General features: G+C 42.4%; 1 protein-coding gene across 1 annotated transcript; it reads left to right on the top strand.

Moving 5' to 3' along the window:
* Positions 1–4,007, top strand: LOC111898610 (beta-amyrin 28-monooxygenase). The gene is made up of 4 exons (XM_023894507.3): positions 1–536; positions 2,507–2,962; positions 3,096–3,283; positions 3,477–4,007. Exons 1-4 carry the CDS (start codon positions 38–40, stop codon positions 3,768–3,770), a joined length of 1,437 nt encoding a protein of 478 aa, XP_023750275.3. The 5' UTR covers positions 1–37; the 3' UTR covers positions 3,771–4,007.
* Positions 4,008–24,103: the final 20,096 nt, after the last annotated feature.

The raw sequence follows: 24,103 nt of genomic DNA, 5'->3' as shown, positions 1-24,103 counted from the left end.
TGATGTTCTTCCAATTCATGAGTGCCACAAACAAACCATGATTGATCAGTTTCTTGCACTGCTTCTCCTCTTAGTTCTTTCATACGTTTTATCGTTCGTTTACAAGAACCTAAAATCTGAAAGAAGCAAAATCAATCTTCCACCAGGAAGTTTTGGATGGCCGTTCATCGGAGAATCTCTATCTTTTCTCCGGGCAAGTTGGGATGGAACTCCGGAGAGATTTGTTCGAGAACGAATCAAGAAACATGGCAATCCATTAGTATTCAAGACGTGCGTTTTTGGGGAGCGTATGGCAGTGCTTTATGGTCCCGCCGGCAACAAGTTTCTGTTTGGGAACGAGAACAAGCTGGTGGCGGCATGGTGGCCGTCGAGCGTGAAAAAGCTTTTTGGCCGGTGTTTGATTACAATCCGTGGTGATGAAGCAAAGTGGACGAGGAAGATGATGTTATCATATCTGGGACCAGAAGCTTTCGCCAGTCATTATGTTGCCACCATGGACATCATAACTCGTCGCCATATCGAAATTCACTGGCGAGGTAAATAAATGATTTAGTTTTCCCTGTTCTATACCTGCTTGCAAATTCATTTTCAATTGAAACCTAAATGTTTATAAAGCATCAAGTCCTTCACTACAACCCGCTACTTGTTGGGAACATTATCAAACTCACCATCTCTCTTATCCTTACGTCATTTTAGTGTGAATCTTGAAAAAATTTGTCGGTAATTCGTTTGCATTCACACCTTTGTTGTCATATTCACATGAACTCGGTTCTTGAACCTTCTATGGTCCCAAGCCTGTCATATACTAGTTGTTGCATAAGCTCTTCTTGAGGTATATATCTAGGTTCTTAAATCTTGTGGAACTCTTTGGAATATTTGGGTCAAACTTTTGGTGATGTTGAACTTGGGATCTAATAATAGAAAAGACAATGTATTCGATTTATTCAGCTTTAAACCAAACATCTCCTGTTAAAGTAAATTATACGAATAATTCATGTGGTTTGTGGTAATTTGTAAGTTTGGTGTTTAACTTATTTTTTGTATTTCGAAAGGTCCTTACTATTTGTTTTTTTGCACGCTTAGTCCCTGACAAAACTAAAATGACTTATATACGGTACTCTTTCTTGTTTTGTTCTATTGATTATTAAAATTATTAAAAAATATCATGGGACCTACACCCTCTTTCCCCCTTCTAAACCCAATATCTATCTCTCTTCTAAATCAACCCTAAATCATTGGAGTGGCATGAAAGATTATAGCCACTGAAAACCACCTTAGTGCCGGAGACCACCACACCCGTTGAAAATCACCATAGCCGCCCAGATTCTCCTCTTCAGCGGCCTCTCACCATCCCCTTCCAACATATACTTCACAATCATGTTTCCCCCTACATCCAATCTCACCATCTTCCCCATCACATTCTTCCTTCGACGATCAACAGTTGAAGGTTCTCCTTCCCTGCCATCTTCTCTTTTATGTTCTTATAACTTATTTGTAAGTTCAAGGTGCATCTAGGGTTTTGATCTATGCTACAATTTAGGGTTTTGATTTCACGATGGAAGCTTTAGGTGGTCTAGGAATCTTTCATTGCACTTAAACAAGGATGAGAAAGGGTAGGTTGATATCTTGATGTCGAAAGGGAAAACAGAGGTCCGATTGTTTATGGGTCCAACGAAATTCGTTATCATTGATTGTTCCACTTCCATCCTTATCGACGACCTCATCACGTTCGGATTTGTTCCTAGAGGAAACTCCGATCTGGTTCGTCTTCTCCCTTCCTATGGTTCTAACTTCTCCCTTCCCGTTATTCCATCGGAGCCACCATCATGATTTTCTAGAAAATGGTTTCATGATTGTTTTTTAATCTGTTTTGATTTGGCTTTGATTTCAAGTTCTGATTTTGATCATTCAGTTTGTATTTGTTTTAATTCATCAAGTTTGTTTTTCATTTTGGAGTTTTTTTCAAGAATCTGACCATGGTTTTAGTGGATGGCACTTATTTTAGAAAGGACGGAAAAGAAGGTGATGATTATTTGTTGTTGGTTATTTTAGTGGTGGTGGGTGTGTTTAATCCATTGATGGTATAAATGGTGTTAGTTTACTCCAATGGCATACTCCTACCAGGAATTGCATGGAAGAATGAGTATTAGATTAATCATAAATATACACAAACAAATTAAAATAAATACATAAATAATAAAATTAATTAAAAAAAAAACTTGATAAGAGAATAATAGTCTTTTTACATAAGACAAGGACCAAACGCACAACAAAAACAAAAAATAAAGACCTTCCAAATTTAAAAAAATAAGTTAAAGAACAAACACACAAATTAGCTAAAACCACATGAACCATTTATTTAATATACTCCTTATGTTAATTCGTATATTAAATTAGCATTTCCATTTTATTAATGAATATGAGATTTTAGTGATTAATTGCATTCGAGATATACATTAAAGTGGCACAAATATTTGTTTTTCAACTGTTCCTAAATCCCATGAAGGCAAGGAGGAGGTGAACGTATACCCAACCGTGAAGTTATACGCCTTTGAGCTCGCCTGCCGTTTATTTATGAGCCTCGAGGAGCCTAACCATATCGCAAAACTTGGTTCCCTGTTTAACATCTTCTTGAAAGGCATCATTGGGCTACCTCTAAACTTCCCAGGCACACGATTTTATAGATCGAAAAAAGCAGCGGCAGCAATTAGGAAAGACCTTATGATGATTATTAAAGAGAGAAAAGCGGCTTTGGAAGAAGGAAAGGCATCATCTTCACAAGACCTCCTGTCACATTTTCTTACATCTTCGGACGACAATGGCAAGTTTTTAACTGAGATGGAGATTGCTAATAACTACTTATTATTACTATTTGCCGGTCATGACACATCCACTGGATCTATCTCGTTGCTCATGAAGAATCTTGGCGAACACCCTGATGTGTACGACAAGGTGTTGAGAGGTCTATTTTATGCTCCCATTCCCTCTCCTTTGATGATCATTATGTTTAATTACAATTATGGCACGTAAACTCTTTTTGCTATATTTTCTGGATCGAGTGGCGTAATGAGGAAGATGACATTGTTAAAATCCAGAGCAATTGGAGATCTCAAAGTCAAAAGCAGCAGGAGAATTACTGAAATGGGAGGATGTACAGAAGATGAGATATTCTTGGAATGTTGTATGTGAAGTTATGAGAATAAATTCGCCATCCATTGGAACCTATAGAGAGGCGCTGATAGATTTCGAGTACGAAGGTTATAACATTCCCAAAGGATGGAAGGTAACGGCCTAAACCCTACCTATAGTATATCGGTTTAGATACAGATACAATATATCTCGTAATAGGGTCTTTATATATGGTTATTATTCGTATGCATGCAGCCTGATGAACTCGTTTTATTGCCATGCACCCTGTATATTAAGCTGAAACTCTTAGATGCTAAACTTTTATTGTATTCATGTTGCATCTTCAGCTATTTTGGAGTGCTGTATCGACACATAAAGATGAGGCTAACTTTGAAGACGCGACACGGTTTGATCCATCTAGATTTGAAGGTGCAGGACCAACTCCATTCACATATGTGCCGTTTGGAGGGGGCCCAAGGATGTGTTTAGGGAAAGAATTTTCACGAGTGGAAGTACTTGTGTTCCTTCACAACATTGTCACCAACTTCAAATGGGACTTGTTAGTACCCGATGAGAAAATTGAATATGATCCATTGGCTGCCCCTGTAAATGGGCTTCCGATTCGTCTCAATCCTCATTAGATACAAGCATGATGAATCGTTGAAGGAATGTTGTAATTAAGAATATCCGGGATTTCGTGAATTGCTATGGGAACTCGGATAAGATGATGACCATGTTGAACATATATATAAACTAATTTATTAGTGTGTCAACACGTATAAAAAAATATGAAAGTTATACAAAAAAGTACTATGTATTTTGTGTAAAATAGATATCGATATCTCTTTTTTCTTTTATCATACATGGTACGTTACGTACATAGTTACGAGTTTAAAAGAAGACTTAAAAATATGTGATGATTAAAATGATGGGATCTTTTTCACACAGTTTAACTCAAGCTTGGTACATGTTTGAGTTGGATTCGAACTCATGACATTTTTCTTTCTAGGATGATGGCGGTTAATATGTGTTATAACTGTTTTAATTCTTATTGAAGCATGCAAATTGAGGTAAAGCTTTTTGAGATAAGCTATGTATAAATTTATCTTGGGCGACCGACACAGAAATACATAATAGATGTTGTCCATACAGGAGAAACAGATAAAAAAATTCAAAAAATTAAAAAATTTTCCACTGCAGTGTTATCAACTTGCATGCCATATTGGGACACCTACTAAAAGTCTAAAACCACCCTGAATTTTACCAACATATATATTTCGCATACGTCTTTATTTTCTTCTAGAACATGAGATTATCCACGATAGAACATTTTGAATGTTAATCTCAAATGACCACAAGACACAAGACGCCACTTTAATAATTATTAGATATTCATAATATAAATTAAAAATGATTGATCTCCAAAAGATAAAAGGTATTTTTTCCAAAACAATCAATAATAAAATGTTATATATTTGAGTAAGATATATAACTTTCTTCTTATTTACACTAATTAATAGAAATTTGAGTATCGACAGTGGGTTTAACAACTTAAAAGTTCTGTCGGTAAAACAACAATAAGCAACATGGACGAAATTTTAACGAAATTGGCCACGAACAGCATTCATTATATTGCTAGCTTGACGGTAGTTTGTGGTTAGTTCTTTGACATTAGTGACAGGTTTTGGCGACAAATTTGGATCCTAGCCAAAACGACTTTAAATCAGATGAAGTATGTTGCAAACTCAAAATTCACTAAACCATAAATAAAGATCTTATAAATCCTACTTTGTTGTTTTGATGTGTTACTGACTAAGAGGAGTGTAACTAAGTCGAGCCAGCTTGTGAGATATTTGAAACTGACTTTAAAAATACTTGAAATCGACTTGGTTCAGGTCGAGCTCCAAGTCGAGCTCGAGCGAGTATATTATTGAGTCGAGCTCGAGAATTGAAATAATTGGCTCATAAAGCTTGTGAGTTTAAACGAGCTTAGTTATATTTATACTTTTACCATTTATTTTATTATATTTTACATAATCGAGCTCAGTCAAATCAAGCTCACGAGATTAGTCGTATTTTTTTATTTCAATTTAATGCAATTTAGTCTTTTGATAATTAGTCGAGTCGAGCCGAGCTCGAAAGTGTCGATTATTTTATCGAGTTCCAGGCCAAGATTGAAATTGAGGTTCGAGCCGAATTTCGAGTTTTAGTTTTTTAGTCGAGTCGAGTTTCAAACTTGACAATCCTTGACTCGGTTCGGCTCGATTACATCGTTTACGAACCTTATACGATGTGAATCTTCAATATTGGTTGATGATGAAGTTTTGATGATATATTCTTGTTATATGATGTCGAGGCATGGAACTGATTGGAGTAGTGTTTAAACCACTTTGGTAATTCCCACTACACGTGACTAGATAGAAAAAACCTTCCACTAGACAAAAAAAATGTTTGTTCTTTATGATTTTTTTTAACATTTGGAAAACCATGATTTTTACCGACTTGAAAGTACATGTGGTATACTCGTAATAAAAGGCATAATATCTATATATTTTAGTAGTTTTATCTTGACATAAAATGTTCTACAACCAAAGCTCAAAATCTGGGTCACTTTTTTTAATATATATATATATATATATATATATATATATATATATATATATATATATATATATATATATATATATATATATATATATATATATATATATATATATAATACTGAGATCAATTGAACCACACACATAATCGTGTGTATGATACTGAATATATATTGAGAAGTTACAATAGTGAGATCCTATAAAGTAGGATCTAGAATATGTATAGATATACGTAACATAATAAATAATATATACAATATATAGTTATCTAATATCCCCCCCCCCCCCCCCCCACCATCTCAAGCGAATAGACGGTGGACCTACGCGTAGCAATGTACGAAAGTGATCAAACTGGGGACGTGGAAGGCTTCTGGTGAAGATATCCGCCATTTGAAGCTTAGTAGGAATAAACTTAGTGTATAGCTTTCTAGAAGTAACAAGTTCCCAGATGAAATGATAATCAAGATCGATGTGCTTAGCATGCTTATGAGCTTTGGATAACTTGCATACATTATTTGGAAATTTTTGATCGTTAAAACCAGGTGGTTGTTCCATGAACACGGTCTCGGTAAGTTGACCATGAAGAAAAGCGTTTTTGACATCTAACTGATTAAGACGCCATTTGTTCAATACTGCAAGAGATATAACAATGCGAACAGTAGAGGCTTTTATTACCAGACTAAAGGTATGGGAATAATCGATCCCTGGAATTTGTGTGAAGCCTTGGGCGACTAGTCGTGCTTTATACCTTTCAATAGATCCATTGGCATTAAATTTAACACGATAAACCCATTTAGAACCAACAACATTAGAGGAAGATAGTCGTGGAACTAACACCCAAGTGTTATTATGGCATAGAGCCTCAATTTCTTCATGCATGGCAGCCATCCAACATGGATTTTTAGCAGCTGACTTGTATCCTTTTGGTTGAAATTCAGAAAAAGGGCAGCATGCAGCGTGTGTTGAGCAAGCGTAGAAAAGTTAAAGAGGTGTTTGGGCTTAAAAATACCAAATTTAGAACGTGTAGTCATGGGATGATGCGATGAGACTCAGTTTGAAGGGTCTGGAGATGGGTTGTGAGCTGAGTTGGCAGGTGGGTTACCAGAGTTTGGACTAGTAGTTGTGTCTTCGTCGGGTGTAGAAGGCGTAGCAGGAGCATGGTCGGATATCGGACCAGCAGGTAGGTTGTTGCTAGGAATTGGTTCACATAAGGAACATGGGTTAGTTGATAGATCTGAATGAGCCTGGGGAATGGTCAGAGTGGTATGCCGATCAGAAGGTGATGTAAGAAGAGGCACATCATCCACAAAAACCGAGAGATCTAGGTTTGAGAAATCTTAAGACACGTTTGGAGTAGCAAATGGAAAAGAAGTTTCATTAAAACATGCATGGCGAGTGATGTAAATGTGTGATGTAGCTGGATCAAGACATTTGTATCCCTTACATTGAGGATGATATCCAATGTAGATTCAAGGTATACTCCATGGGGAAAGCTTGTGGGCTGAATAGTCACGAAGATACGGGTAGACTTGGCAACCAAAGGTGCGAAAATTGTCATAGGAAGGTATATGTGAGAAGAGCAACTCATATGGAGAATGGTTATTGAGCACCTTGGTTAGAAGTCGGTTGATAATATAGGTAGCAGAACTGAAAGAATCAACCCAATATGATGTCGGGACATGCACATGAAAAAGCATAGCAAGACCAGCTTCAACAATGTGCCTATGCTTTCGTTCAGCTCTGCCATTTTGTTGGGGAGTATGTAGGCACGAAAGCTGATGAAAAATATCATGTTCTTCGAAGATTCCACAAACGGAGTGATTGAAAAATCCACCGCCCCCATCACTTTCGAATACCTTAATTTTGCATGATAGTTGTGTTTGAACAAGTCGGATAAAATTCTTTAAGACAGCATAAAACCCGTTTTTATTGCGCAAAGGATAAAACCATGTGAAACGAGAGCGATCATCAATAAACACAACATAATATAAATAGCCATTGGATTCAACCAGAGCTAGTCCCCACAAATCACAATGTATCAAATCTAACGGATGTAATGATCGTTTAGGATTTAAAGCAAAAGGTAATTTTTTTCCCCTTAGAAAGGTGACAAGGTTCACAGGAAACTGGTTTAGGCAAAATAGAAGTAACACTCAACAAACCAAGGTTTTGTAAACTAGAAATAACATCAAAATAGGTATGTCCTAAACGATTATTCCATAGTTCAAAAGAAACTTTATTAGAAGACCCGTAAGAAGCTGTCAGGGTTGTGTGTCCATCTCTAAGCACGTATAATCCATCCTCACACCGACCTCTTGCTATCACTTGTTTGGTTGCCCTGTCTTGAATATGAAAGAATGGTTGAGAAAAACGAATATCAACTGGATTATCCATGGTAAGTTTACTAATGGATAACAAATTCTTAGTCAAATGAGAAGAAATCAAGATATTGCGTAAAGTAAAATTTTTATGAACCATGGATTCTCCTGTATGTGAAACTTGCAGATTGTTTCCATTACCAAAAACAACATGTGAATTACCAGAATATGGAGTAGATGAGGTGACATTGTCTGGTGAGGAAGTCATATGTGCAGTTGCTCCCGAGTCCACATACCAATCGGGATTTCCCTGAGTGACATGACACTAGGAATGAAAAGCTTGTGCCAAGTTGCAGTCTTGATGGAGAGAGTTTGAATCATAAGTGGAAAAACTTGGACAAGAGGACGCATAATGTCCATTTGTTCGACAAAGTTGGCAATGGGGAGGATGACGCCCCCATGGACTCTACCACCACCAGCAGATCCACGAGAGCCACCATGTGAATAATTATAAGACCAACCCCTGTTGTTAGTGGATCGAGATTCCGAGAGAAAATTTGCGGGTGGAGTAGTGGTTCCATGGATGGATTGTAAGAATAACTCATGGCCTTCTGCCTGTAATATAAGATCACGAAAAGTAGGAGATGGTTTACTCGTGCGTATGGCAATAGAGAATGTTTCAAATGAAGGCCCTAATCCACATAAGAACTAGTGGATTTTATCCATATCTTCAACAGGTTGACCTATGGCAGCCAATTTATCACAATCAGACTTGAACTTTCTTCCATATTTTGAGATAGTAGAGTTACCTTTTGTCATCTGGCGTAAAGAGTCTCGTAAAGAATGAATTCTTTCTACCGAATAACTGTTGTAGTTGAATTCCAGTGAAGTCCAGATCAGATGAGCTGTGTAGAGGCCAAGCACTTGAACAACAGTCTCTTCAGTCAACGAAGAATTAAGAAAGATCACAGCCTTCTGATCAAGATCAAACTAGGCGGTAAACGCAGGATTCAGAACTGATTTGTCGTCAACTGTGATTGTTTTGCAAGGTTGAACAGAGGTGCCATCAACATGGGGAAAAAGATTCTTATAGGAGAGTAAGGGAAGCATATGATTCTTCCATAGAAGGTAATTGGTGGAACATAACTTGATGGGAATCATATGAAGCAAAGCTTTCATTGAAAAGGTCCCATCTTGAGAAATCGACATCGCCTAGGGTTTTGAGAAAGAGAAGAAGAAAAATAGAGGGAGGGAAGGATCGAGTGTTTTAGGCTGATACCATGTAATACTGAGATCAATTGAACCACACACATAATCGTGTGTATGATATTGAATATATATTAAGAAGTTACAATAGTGAGATCCTATAAAGTAGGATCTAGAATATGTATAGATATACATAACATAATAAACAATATATACAATATATAGTCATCTAATATATATATATATATATATATATATATATATATATATATATATATATATATATATATATATATATAGAGAGAGAGAGAGAGAGAGAGAGAGAGAGAGAATTAGCAAGTTACCGAGCAGGCAAGCAGACGGCCAGTAAGTATCATATACCAACATATCTGACGCTCCAACACCCCGTATCCAAACATGGTTTCACCTAGAGAAGGTAAAGTCTCATCTTGTGGGAACATTAACATTTTATTTGACAAACGGAAGTAAGAACAACACAATGGGAGGATGATTTTGTTACCAAAATTGGTAATCATAAATCATTCATAAAGATGAGTGCAAGAAATAAACAATGGCTACGTACAATGAATCGTCACTCTAGTCCCTATGATTACATATGTGTGCATACCCTCGAATGAATATGACATCACAATATATATGGTATGCCCCAAGCCCTAAAGGAATATGATACATATGTCAAGGGAATATTTTGTACCTCCAAGTCACTCTTCATGGAAAGATTTGCACTCAATCTTCTCTTCCTCAAAGCTTGGAATGGATGACAAGACTGTAAGTTCCCAATCGAGCATCTACCGAATAAGAAGTCCAATTGTGACATCATGATGAAGCAACAATGAAGAAATTCAAAAAACTCTAATCCACTGTAGTCACTAAGATCCAATGAGTCCCAAAAATAAGCATGTCAATTACAAACCCATCATAAAAACCCACTTCAGAAACAAGCATTCTAAATCACCTTTATGCTTCTCAAACAATAAAGAACTCCCTCTCGATGTTACATCGGTCTTCAAAACAATCCACGAACGACATCTGCTAAAGACATGAAGATCCAAAAGCACCATGTAACAAATCAAAATTGTGACTCTCAATGAGGCTCGATTAAGAGGAATAAAAGTTGAGTCAATAACGTGCGTAGTCTATCGCAACAAATAAAGTCCAATAAAAGCTCATCAAGACACCAACAATACCCAACTTCCACAAAAAGCCTTCGTAGACTATCCTAAAAATCACTATTTTGAAAAGTCAAAATCTTCTTTCGAATCATCATACCAAATTCTCCCCTTTTATGATCGAAATAAGATCATAAAACCGTCAATTGAACATGAGAATGAGCTCAATCGGGTAAAACAGTCCCATACTTCCTCTCAACATGTAGAATAAACGTTAAGCTTCAAATCTAAAAAAATTAAAAAATATGAAAATTTCTAAGATTTTGACCTTTCAAGTATGTTTTGGGCTTGACATGGAATCAAAATTTGTACTGCTGATCTCATGTAAAGTGCCAATAATGTAACGTCCTAAAAATTAAAATTAAAAATTTCAATTTTCAAAATAATAATACCATCATGCAGAACATGTTCATAAAACCATGGTAAAATCATAGTATATCAATAAACACCCAAGTACATCAGAGTAATATAAAAATGCGGAATGAGATGGTATGTGCACTGTAATCATCCCAGGCTCTTCCCTTCGAACCAGAAGCACCTGAAATATAAACTGAAAACCGTAAGCACAAAACTTAGTGACTTCCCCAAAATACCACAAACCATACATATAAAACCTATAATGGGCCCCGCTCATCATCGAGCAACACCCGACATCGAGCCCTGCCCGACATTGAGCCCCACTCGGTAAACAGATATGTCGGTCATCAGGCCACGCCTGGCATCGAGCCCCGCCTGGTATACATATAAACACATAAACATACAATCATACATACATATGCAATAATCACAAAGATAAATAGCATACATGTAACGACCCAATTTTTCAAGTCCAAAAATTTCATTTTAAAACATTACTTTAGAAAACATTAATAATTAAAAACATTGTGTGATCAACCATAACACAACGTAAACCATGTCTAAAAGCCAAATCATACAACCAATCAAAATCAGAGTATAAATCCCAGAGAATCTCGTAAATGCGAAAACCAGAGAGTGTGTGTGTGACATGCTGCTACCGCTCCGACTCCTTTCCCCTAGCTGAGGAGGTACCTGAAACCAACACTGAAACCGTAAGCACGAAGCTTAGTGAGTTCCCCCACTGTACCACATACCATATAATCACATAACATACGCATATTGTCAGGCATATTTGGGTGCCCAACCTACCCCTTCGGCCCTCTCGACCGGACATTTCCTAGCATATCTGGGTGCTGGCCTCTCCTTCGGTCCTCTCGACCGGATATTGCCTAGCATATCTGGGTGCTGGCCTCCCCTTCGGTCCTCTCGACCGGATACTGGGGAACTATTTCTCCCCTCTACTACTACTACATAACATGTATCGCAATATCAGTGTCTATCTAACATGGCTGGGTATGACTACCCCTTCGGCCCTACCGACCGGATATCTCGGGGACTATCTCCCTCTACTGTCACTAGCACATAGCATCATATCATACTAGCACATAAACACAACACAGGTAGTAGTAATCCCTAGATGAATATCACAGAGACAATCATCTACATACAACTCCTATTGGTGGGCAGACATTGTGGCCGTAGACCCACCGCTACTGGAAGATAACTCACCTCGAAGTAGCTGCTGATCTGATCGGGAACTGACTGTCTACTGCTGCTGCTGCTTCTCCGGAAATCCTCCGGCTGAAATTCCCACAACATACTCAATCAAACACTGCTAACTGTCCTTTGGGTAAATGACCATTTTACCCCTGGTCATGCCCTAAGTCAAGTCAGAGTCAACTTTTAGTTGACCCGACTCGCCGAGTTGACTTTCCAACTCGCCGAGTCCCTCCCCAAACGACTGTCCTGAATCCCGTTTCTACTCGTCGAGTTAGGCGACGACTCGACGAGTTCTCCTTCTAAACTGATATTCAAGTCCTTCATCCTACTCGCCGAGTTGTATGAACAACTCGTCGAGTTCATCTTCATCCGATGAACACTTATGCTAAGACTCGCCGAGTTGTATGAACAGCTCGCCGAGTCTGTTCTTGATCTAAGGAGATTGCCTTGAACTCGCCGAGTCAGGGCATTGACTCGCCGAGTTTCTCCATAGATGAGTTCAGCTTCCGGCTCACTGAGTCACACCCCGTGACTCACTGTTCACTCGACACTACGAAAAGGGGACAAACTCGGAGACTCGCGAACAGACTCGCCGAGTCACATGAACGACTCGCCGAGTCGTTTCCATGCACCCACTAATTACATAGATTTGCTCGATTCCAGTCCATGCCATTCACAGATCTGGACTCCTAGAACACGAATCACACGTAAAGTTTCCAACTTTACGTGTAGATATTCACCAATACGGATTTTAGGGTTCAAAATGTACTTAAAATGGTAGATCCAAGGTCTTCAAGCAATGAGGGTCCATAAAGGCTACAGATCCGAGCCCTTAGAGCCCAAACATGCCTAGATCCGAAGTCCCTCAACACTATAAGCTCATTACACAAAGGTCAAGACTAGAAGAAGCCTTGAAATGGATAGCATAAGCTCTCAACAAGATAATAATGAAGGGACAGAGAGGGTTTCGAGTCCAATACCTCTAGAAGTTCTGAAATGGCACAAAGATTCTGGATCTTCTTCCTCTCCTCTTGATCTACCTTCTTCTTCTCTCCAAAATCACCCAAATTACTAAGAGAGGGGTTAGAGCTTCAAGAGGGAGTGTTCTGGACGCAATGGGGGCTGATATGAGGCACAAAACGTCGTTTAAATAGGGTGCAACCTCTGAAAATTAGGGTTTCATCCAACAACGGTGACTCGCCGAGTCCGGAATATGGACTCGCCGAGTCGCCAACTTAAACATGTCCCGGGTCCCGTCCTTACTCGGCGAGTCGGACCTATGACTCGCCGAGTCCAAGGCTAAAAAGAAGGAAGATTCTCAATAAGATTTACATACCAGGAACCAGGTGCTACAAATCTCCCCCACTTATTTTAGACTTCGTCCTCGAAGTCTACTGCTCGATCCTGAAACAACTCGGGATAATGCTCCAACATCTCGTCCACCGGCTCCCAAGTCCATTCCGAACCCTTGTGGTGCTTCCATTGCACCTTCACTAGCTCCACCCTCTTGTTCCTCAAATCCTTCGACTTCCTGTCAAGGATTGCGACTGGGCGCTCGATGTAATTCAGACTGTCATCAACCTGAATATCCTCCAAAGGTACTACTGCTGAATCGTCCAGTAGGCACTTCCGCAGTTGGGAAACATGGAAAGTGTTGTGGATTTGGCTGAGCTCGACTGGCAGATCCAGTCTATACGCCACCTTGCCCACCCAGGCCATGACTCGGAATGGTCCGATGAACCTCGGACCTAACTTGCCTCGCTTCCTGAATCGAATGACGCCCTTCCAAGGCGACACCTTCAGGAGAACCATATCCCCGACTTGGAATTCCAAGTCGGATCGACGCTTGTCGGCATAACTTTTCTGCCGACTCTGGGCAGTCTGAAGCCTGCTCCGGACCTGCTGGATCCTCTCGGTCGTCTTGAGCACCACTTCGGTGCTCCCCATGACTCTCTGGCCAACCTCACCCCAGCATATCGGGGTCCTGCACCTCCGACCGTACAACATCTCAAATGGGGGACGGTCAATACTCGCGTGGTAGCTGTTGTTGTATGAGAACTCGGCCAGGGGAAGATAGGTATCCCAGCTACCACCAAAATCCAACACGCATGCCCGCAACATATCCTCCAAAGTCTGGATGGTCCGCTCGCTTTGACCATCCGTCTACGGGTGAAAGGCGGTGCTAAAATGCAAACGAGTGCCCAACTCGTCATGAAATCTCTTCCAAAATCTGGAAGTAAAACGCACATCCCTGTCCGAGATCACCGATACTGGCACCCCGTGCCGCGCCACGATCTCCCTGATATAGATGTCGGCCAATTTCTCGGCCGATATGCTCTCCTGAATCGGAATAAAGTGGGCACTCTTGGTCAATCGATCCAACCCAAATCGAATCCACTCCATGCACGGTCCTGGGAAGCTTCGTGATAAAATCCATCGTGATATCTTTCCATTTCCACAGTGGAATGTCCAACGACTGCATCTTGCCATGCGGTCTCTGATGTTCGGCCTTGACTTTCCTGCAGGTCAAGCACCGCTCAACGTACCATGCCACATCCCGCTTCATGCAGGGCCACCAATAATCCAGACGAAGATCCCTATACATCTTCGTCGCCCCGGGATGAATGGAGAATCGGGACTTGTGCGCCTCCTCCATCAAAATCTGGCGCACGCCTCCGTGATACGGCACCCACACCCTACGGTGTAGTGTTAAAAGTCCTCGGCTATCATAATCAAAGGAGGAAACCTGACCCACCACACGCTCGCTCTTCCGATGTTCCTCCTTGATAGCCTCCTGTTGGGCCTCCCGAATATGCTCCAACAAGGGAGTCACTACGGTCATCCTCATGCATATATCCCTGATCGGAGCCGCCTTGCGGCTAAGCGCATCGGCCACCACGTTGGCCTTCCCCGGGTGGTAAAGGATCTCACAATCATAATCCTTCACCACGTCCAACCACCGACGCTGCCTCATGTTCAGATTCGGCTGATCCATGAGGTACCTCAAACTCTTGTGGTTCGTGTAGATGGTACATCGAACCCTGTAGAGGTAATGCCGCCAAATCTTGAGGGAAAAAACCACCGCCCCCAACTCCAAATCATGCGTCGGGTAGTTCGCCTCGTGAGGCTTGAGCTGCCTCGAAGCGTAGGCAATGACATGCCCCCCTCTGCATCAGTACCGCGCCCAACCCTGAAATGGACGCGTCGCAGTATACCACAAAATCCTCTACGCCCTCTAGCAGGGCTAAGATCGGCGCCTCGTACAGTCTCTGTCTCAACGTCTCAAATGCAGCCTGGTGCTCGGGTCCCCACCGAAAGACCATGGCTTTCTTCGTCAGCCGCGTCAGGGGTACGGCTATCTTGGAGAAATCCTGAATAAATCTCCGATAGTAGCCTGCTAATCCCAGGAAACTCTGAATCTCAGATGGAGACTTCGGAACCTCCCATCTCATCACGGCCTCGACCTTGGCCGGATCGACCAGAATCCCGTTCTGGTTGACAAGGTGTCCGAGAAATTGCACCTCGCACAACCAAAACTCACACTTGGAGAACTTGGCATACAAGCTCTCCCTCCTCAGGGTCTCCAACACCTCTCTCAGATGCTCCTCATTCTCCTCCTGAGTCTTGGAATAAACCAAGATGTCATCGATAAAAACTATCACAGACCGATCCAGCATTGGTCTGCATACGCGGTTCATGAGGTCCATGAACGCGGCAGGAGCATTGGTGAGCCCAAACGGCATCACCACAAACTCATAGTGGCCATAGCGCGTCCGAAACGCGGTCTTCTGCGTATCCTCCTCCTTGACCCTCATCTGATGATAACCCGAACGCAAATCAATCTTGGAGAACCAAGATGCTCCCTGAAGCTGATCAAAGAGGTCATCAATCCTCGGAAGCGGGTAACGGTTCTTCACCGTTACCTTATTCTGCTCCCGGTAATCTATACACATCCGATGTGACCCGTCCTTCTTTTTCACAAACAGAATCGGGGCTCCCCAGGGTGAACTGCTCGGACGAATAAATCCTTTGTCTAGCAGCTCCTACAGCTGCGTAGACAACTCCTGCATCTCGGGAGGAGCCAACCGATACGGTACCTTGGCTATCGGAGCCGCACCAGGAACAAGGTCAATCCTGAATTCCACCTGTCGCTCCGGAGGTATCCCAGGTAGCTCCTCTGGGAAAACATCTGCAAAATCTCGAACCACCGGAACCTCGCTCACTGTCGCCTTACCCGCCTCCCGGGTATCCATCACATACGCGACATATCCGGCGCATCCCTGTTGAAGGTAGCGCCTCGCTCTGGCTGCTGAACATACTGCGGGTCCACACTGCGGCCTCTCGCCATGAATCACTAACTCTCCCCCGCTTGGGGTCCTGACCCGCACTAGCTGCTGCGTGCAATCTATCACCGCCCCATTAGGGCTCAACCAATCCATGCCTATAATCACCTTGTTCCTGCGCAACGGAATGGGAACCAAGTCTACCAAGTAGCACTCCTCAAACAAACGCAAAACGCAATCTCGAAACACCATCGATGCTCGCACCGATCGATCATCAACAATCTCTACCTCTAAAGGGCAATCTAACTCACCCGAAGTCTCATGAAACTTCTTGCTAAGCGCAAGGGAAACAAATGATCGGGATGCACCCGAGTCGAACAACACCTGAACTGGGATGCCGTTCACATGGAACGATCCTAATGCATACATATACATACGAAGCACATATCAATATCATAACATCATAAAAATAAAATAGAGGGAAAGAATCATACCTGTCACCACATCGGGTGCGGCGCGTGCCTCCTCGGTAGTCAGCTGAAATGCTCGGCTCCTCACCACTGGAGCCTCTGCCTTGCCCTGCCGGCCATCCGTGATCCATAGGGTTGCTGGAGCTGGCGCCTTTACCGGCGCTGAAACTGTCAACTGGGGGCAATTGGCCTTCTTGTGGCCCCTCTGGTTGCAGTGGAAACACAGCAACTCTGATGTCTGAATAACTGCTGCCGGAGCAGTGCAATCCCTGCTAAAGTGCCCAGGCTTGCCGCACTTGTAGCAGCCTGATGATCCCAACCGGCACGCTCCCTCGTGCGTCTTGCCGCATTTCCTGCAGCGTCCCCGTCCCTGTTGGCCTTTCGGCCCCACATCTAATCCCTTGGGCTTCTTCCCCGAAGCCCCTCCTGTCTGACCCTCCTCTGATTTCCGTTTCCGGATGTGCTCCAAATCTATCTCCCTCTCCCTCGCCCTAGAAATCATGGAGTCTAGGGTGGGGCAGGCTGAAAAGCTAACATGCTCCCGGATGTCAGATCGTAGCATATCACGATAACGGGTCCTCCTCATATCCTCATCTCCTGCGTACTGGGGCACCAGAAATGCCCTCTCCCGGAACTTGGCGGTAATCTCCGCCACAGTCTCTGTCGTCTGTCTCATGTCTAGAAACTCCCTGGCCAGCTGCTGAAGCTCGATAGCCGGCGCAAACTCTGCCCTGAACCTGGTCACAAAGTCCGACCATGTCATAGCCTCGATAGCTGAAGCTCCCAACGAGTCACCCACTGACTCCCACCAATCCCGGGCTTGGTCCCGTAAACACCCTGCTGCATACCTCACCTTCGACCCCTCGGGGCAGAAGCTAGTCAATTGTGCAGACTCGATGTCTGCAATCCATCGCCTGGTAGCAATGGGGTCTTTCACCCCATGGAAATCCGGCGCACCACTGCCCCTGAAGTCCTTGAAGGACAGTGTGCGAGATCCCGACTGGCTTGATACCATATCACTCCTAAATGCCCGAAGGCGATCCTCCATCAACTCCATGATCCCTTCCTTGATCGACCCAAAGAGGATGGGGGTCGACTCAAGGATGCCTCTGGTGATCTCTGACGCGATGAACTCGCGTAGTCCCTCATCTACCGGCTCGGAACCTGATCCCGAACCTGACCCCTCTCCTGAACCGCCATCTACCGGCCTCGATCGAAGTACCACCATTCTGCAATACATCACAACAAACATTAGAGATACTCATACTTCCTGAGGGATCACAACTACTTACAAGTTCCCTGGTCTTATCTTGGCCTTCCTTGGTTCGGGTACGGATCCTCTGCTTTTAGTAGTACAGGCCCATACTACCTTGCACATCTATCCGTACCTTCTTCAAGGAATGCCTCGACTCCACCAGATCCCTTTCACTACTGCTGATCACTGCTATACTCATCCTAGGCTCGCCCTAGGGAAATCTCTGAGTCTACTCGATCCAGTCCTCAGCTGCTGCAGACCTCCTTGTAATGCCAATTAGCCATCACTCGAATACCATCACACGTGACAAGGCTCAGATAATCCTTCGATTACCTGACTTGTCCCTACAACGGTTGGACTCAAACAAGAGCTGCGCAGTAGGATCAAACCCAATACTCTAAGATTATTCAACCTTGATCACATGGGACGTGACGTATTCGCCTAATGGCTAACTCCCATTATTCAGAGTCCCACATAGCACGAAGCAAGCAGCATTCAGACAAGGGTAACAATCTCAATCAACTCTATCTGCTTACAGGAACTGTACTAGCATAAAGTGCTAAGCTCATACTATCAGGCATAACCTAATCAGGCTATCCTACTTGCTGTCTACTCAATAACTAGCATGTAATTCTCATACAACTGAAACACACAAAGCAGGCACATAAGGCATCACTCCTAGATCCTTAGTCCTATTCTAGCATGCTGTCCTACAAAAGCTGATAAACATAACATAAACTCGTATGGGTACTTTGGGGAAAACTTACTTCAGCTCGGCCGGTCGCGCACATCACACACTTCGTTCTTTCTCGAAACTCTTTTCTCAGTGTTTAGAAAACATTTCCTTTTAGAAAATATTTTAATCCCTTGATTTGAGTTCAGACACCCCCGAAGGTGTGTCCGAATCCCTCAAACCAGGGCTCTGATACCAACTTGTAACGACCCAATTTTTCAAGTCCAAAAATTTCGTTTTAAAACATTACTTTAGAAAACATTAATAATTAAAAACATTGTCTGATGAACCATAACACAACGTAAACCATGTCTAAAAGCCAAATCATACAACCAATCAAAATCAGAGTATAAATCCCAGAGAATCTCGTAAATGCAGAAACCAGAGAGTGTGTGTGTGACATGCTGCTACCGCGTCGGCTCCTTTCCCCTAGCTGAGGAGGTACCTGAAACCAACACTGAAAACCGTAAGCACGAAGCTTAGTGAGTTCCCCCACTGTACCACATACCATATAATCACATAGCATATGCATATTGTCAGGCATATCTGGGTGCCCAACCTACCCCTTCGGCCCTCTCGACCGGACATTGCCTAGCATATCTGGGTGCTGGCCTCCCCTTCGGTCCTCTCGACCGGATACTGCCTAGCATATCTGGGTGCTGGCCTCCCATTCGGTACTCTCGACCGGATACTGGGGAACTATTTATCCCCTCTAATACTACTACATAACATGTATCGCAATATCAGGGTCTATCTAACATGGTTGGGTATGACTACCCCTTCGGCCCTACCGACCGGATATCTCGGGGACTATCTCCGCCTACTGTCACTAGCACATAGCATCATATCATACTAGCACATAAACACAACACAAGTAGTAGTAATCCCTAGATGAATATCACAGAGACAATCATCTACATACAACTCCTATTGGTGGGTCGGCATTGTGGCCGTAGACCCACTGCTACTGGAAGGTAACTCACCTCGAAGTAGCTGCTGATCTGATCGTGAACTGAATGTCTACTGTTGCTGCTGCTGCTCCGGAAATCCTTCGGTTGCAATTCCCACAACATACTCAATCAAACACTGCTAACTGTCCTTTGGGTAAATGACCATTTTACCCCTGGTCATGCCCTAAGTCAAGTCAGAGTCAACTTTCAGTTGACCTGACTCGTCGAGTTGACTTTCCAACTCACCGAGTCCTTCACCAAACGACTGTCCTGAATCCCGTTTCTACTCGTCGAGTTAGGCGACGACTCGACGAGTTCTCCTTCTAAACTGATATTCAAGTCCTTCATCCTACTCGCCGAGTTGTATGAACAACTCGTCGAGTTCATCTTCATCCGATGAACACTTATGCTAAGACTCGCCGAGTTGTATGAACAGCTCGCCGAGTCTGTTCTTGATCTAAGGAGATTGCCTTGAACTCGCCGAGTCAGGGCATTGACTCACCAAGTTTCTCCATAGATGACTTCAGGTTCCGACTCACTGAGTCACACCCCGTGACTCACTGTTCACTCGACACTACGAAAAGGGGACAAACTCGGAGACTCGCGAACAGACTCGCCGAGTCACATGAACGACTCGCCGAGTCGTTTCCATGCACCCACTAATTACACAGATTTGCTCGATTCCAGTCCATGCCATTCACAGATCTGGACTCCTTGAACACGAATCACATGTAAAGTTTCCAACTTTACGTGTAGATATTCACCAATACGGATTTTAGGGTTCAAAATGTACTTAAAATGGTAGATCCAAGGTCTTCAAGCAATGAGGGTCCATAAAGGCTACAGATCCGAGCCCTTAGAGCCCAAACATGCCTAGATCCGAAGTCCCTCAACACTATAAGCTCATTACACAAAGGTCAAGACTAGAAGAAGCCTTGAAATGGCTACCATAAGCTCTCAACAAGATAATAATGAAGGGACAGATAGGGTTTCGAGTCCAATACCTCTAGAAGTTCTGAAATGGCATAAAGATTCTGGATCTTCTTCCTCTCCTCTTGATCTACCTTCTTCTTCTCTCCAAAACTTCAAAGAAATGCACCAAAATCACCCAAATTACTAAGAGAGGGGTTAGAGCTTCGAGAGGGAGTGTTCTAGATGCAATGGGGGCTGATATGAGGCACAAAACGTCGTTTAAATAGGGTGCAACCCCTGAAAATTAGGGTTTCATCCAACAGCGGTGACTCGCCGAGTCGCCAACTTAAACATGTCCCGGGTCCCGTCCTTACTCGGCGAGTCGGACCTATGCCTCGCCGAGTCCAAGGCTAAAAAGAAGGAGGATTCTCAATATGATTTACATACCAGGAACCAGGTGCTACAATACAGGATAGCCATCGGGCCCCGTCCGACATCGGGCTCCGCTCAGTAAACATATACTGATATCACATGCAAGAGTCACACAAACAACTAGCATCCTAAGATATCAAACCATGGGCCAGCATTGGTTCCTTTGGCCCGCTTAACACTTGCATGGACCAATATCTTTCTTAAAGTTTGCACTTTTATGAACAATGGACTTCCATGGAGATAACATCTAACATCCATGACTTCTGGAGTAGATCAAAAACTCAACTTTAGCTCAAAAGACCCAAACATGCATATACAATGTCCCAACACTAGATCTAGCATAATGAACCATCAAGTAGAGAACTTTTTACCTTAAATGGCTAACAAAAATGATGATGAATCTGGATATTCAAGCCCATGCTACTCCGAAGCAACCATCAAGAGTTCTTCTTTTTCTTCTTTCACTAAAACACCACCAAATTTCATTTTCAAGCTCAAAAGTCACAAGAGGCACTTAGGGTTTCGTTTTTAGAGTAGAGAGTGATGGAGGTTGATCAATGGAGTGTCCAAAGGTGGTTTAAGATGTTTAAATAGGGCACAAACCCAAAAAATTAGGGTTTGACCATGCCTTGTGTACGCCATGCGTACTCCTACATATGCCCAACGTACGTGGGGGCATGCTCGATCCCGAAACGGGCTAGTACGCCAAGCGTACTTATAGAGTACGCCCCGTGTACTAGCTAGGGGACCAAAATATTAACAAATTTTGCATTAAGGGGCTAAAAGAAACATACCAAATTCTCGAGTGTTACAAATAATCTGAAATAGAATCTCGAAAAAAATATTGAATTTATGATATTGCTAAAAAAATCGGAATGTTGAAACTTTGTGGATTTTGAACGTCGAGGAGCTATCGATGAAAGGTTCAATCTGAATTGCATTTACGTTCTTCCATAAATTTTGCTGTGATTGATCAGTCTTAACACATCATGAAACATCAACTTTATGTAGCGGTTATGTATAATCTCTTGGTAATGGAGTATAATCATCAATGAAAAGAGACTTTATAATAAATGGAAGGCATTCGTCAGTTAATTTTTAGGCATATTGAATTTAAAATCGATGATTATTTGAAGAGAGAAAGCTCAGAGCCAAAAGTGAGTTACATAGTAAGTGTATTTCGCTGAAATTTATTGTTATAAAGCTTAAATTTTTTCTATTTTGGCAGAGATGTAATTGGTTTGCTAAATTTCTAGGTGTTAGCTATGTCTACAAATGATGACAAATTCAACAAGTATTTTATAGGTTAAATGAGTCATTTGATAGGATAAATGAAGTAGAGATGATGGTTAATGGCATCTGTCATTCACAAAAAGAAGAGCTCTTCACCACTCTTAACAAGTGTAAGGATACATTTTTAAACTTTTTATTAAATAATGACAATCTATGCAATGCATCATTAAATACAGTTGACGCTAGTACAACACAAGTGTATGATCAAATTGATTTCCAAAGTAAAGATGACATTCAAGATAGAGAGGTTGTGTCTCAGTCTTTTAGTAGGAATTTAATATGGCCCTTGGGGAGTTGGAGTGTCCGTTGCAAGTTCCCATCGCCAACAAACACATGGTTTCTACTTCAACCATTTTCCATGGTTGTACTTTGGAGATATTCGGGATACTCTACCCAACTGACTTGATTCCCATTCCTATGGGAGATGTGTACGTGATCGAGGGGATGGATTGGTTAAGCAGATTTGGAGCTATGATAGATTATGAGAGGCAACCTATGGTGGTTCGAACCCCAAGTGGGGGAGACCTAACCATTTATGAAGAGGATACCAAGATTGGTTGAAATCTATGTTCGGCTGCCCGGGCAAGGCAGTACCTCCAGCATGGATGTTTAGGTTATCTCGCGTATGTGGTTGATACTAAACTTGAGAGGAAGAAGTCAGTTTTAGATGTGCCAATGGTTACGAGTTTCTCGATGTCTTCCCAGAGGATCTACCCGGTATGCCTCCCATGAGGCAGGTGGAGTTTAAGATCGATCTGTACCCAGGTATGACTATCATTGCTATGGCATCGTATCGTCTCGCACCACTAGAGATGCAGGAGCTGTCCTCTCAGCTCTAGGAACTGTTAGGCGAGCAGTTTATACGACCGGGTAGTTCACCTTCAGGAGCACCGATTTTTTTTTGAAGAAGAAGGATCGTTCTCATCGAATATTCATAGACTATTGGGAGTTGAATATGTTGACAGTGAAGAACTGTCATCTACTTCCGAGGATTAATGACCTTTTCGATCAGCTGTAGGGTACATATTGATTTTCCAAGATTGATTTAACGTTACTCCCAAATGAGAGTGAGAGAGGAGGATGTGGAGAAAACACATTTTCAGACTCGATATGGGCACTATGAGGTCGTAGTGATGTTGTTTGGGCTCACCAATGCACCTGCGACATTCATGGATTAGATTAATCGGGTATGTAGGTCGATGCTCGATCAAACAGTCATTATGTTCATTGATGACATTTTGGTGTACTCAAAAACCATGGAGCAGCATGAGGATCACATGTGAGAATTACTTGGAGTGTTGAGGAATGAGAGGTTGTATGTCAAGTTCTTTAAGTGTGAGTTTTGGTTGCGAGTGGTCTAGTTCTTAGGACATCTCATCAATCAGAATAGGATTTTGGTCGATCCGGCCAAGATTGAGGCGGTTAGACAATAGGAGGTCCCGAAGTCTCCATATGAGATCCGGAGTTTCTTTGGTTGGTAGACTACTATCGGAGGTTTATCCAAGACTTCTCCAAGATTGTTGTTCCTCTTACTCGTTTGACGAAGAAGAGTGGATTTTCATTGAGACCTTAAGCAGTAGAATCATTTTGAGACATTAAGCTAGATCAGACTCAGGCTTGGGCTCGGCTCTGTTCGTCTATAAAAGGAATTGGTTCAACTTTCTGTTCGGTTGCCAGGGCTAGGCAGTACCTCCAGCATGGATCTTTAGGTTATCTCGCATATGTGGTTGATACTCAAGTTGAGAAGAAGAATT

The sequence above is a fragment of the Lactuca sativa genome, chromosome 2, assembly GCF_002870075.4.
Source record: "Lactuca sativa cultivar Salinas chromosome 2, Lsat_Salinas_v11, whole genome shotgun sequence".
NCBI classification, from domain to species: Eukaryota; Viridiplantae; Streptophyta; class Magnoliopsida; order Asterales; family Asteraceae; genus Lactuca; species Lactuca sativa.
Note: the sequence above shows the minus strand (reverse complement) of the source record. Positions and strands in the feature narration are given on the sequence as shown.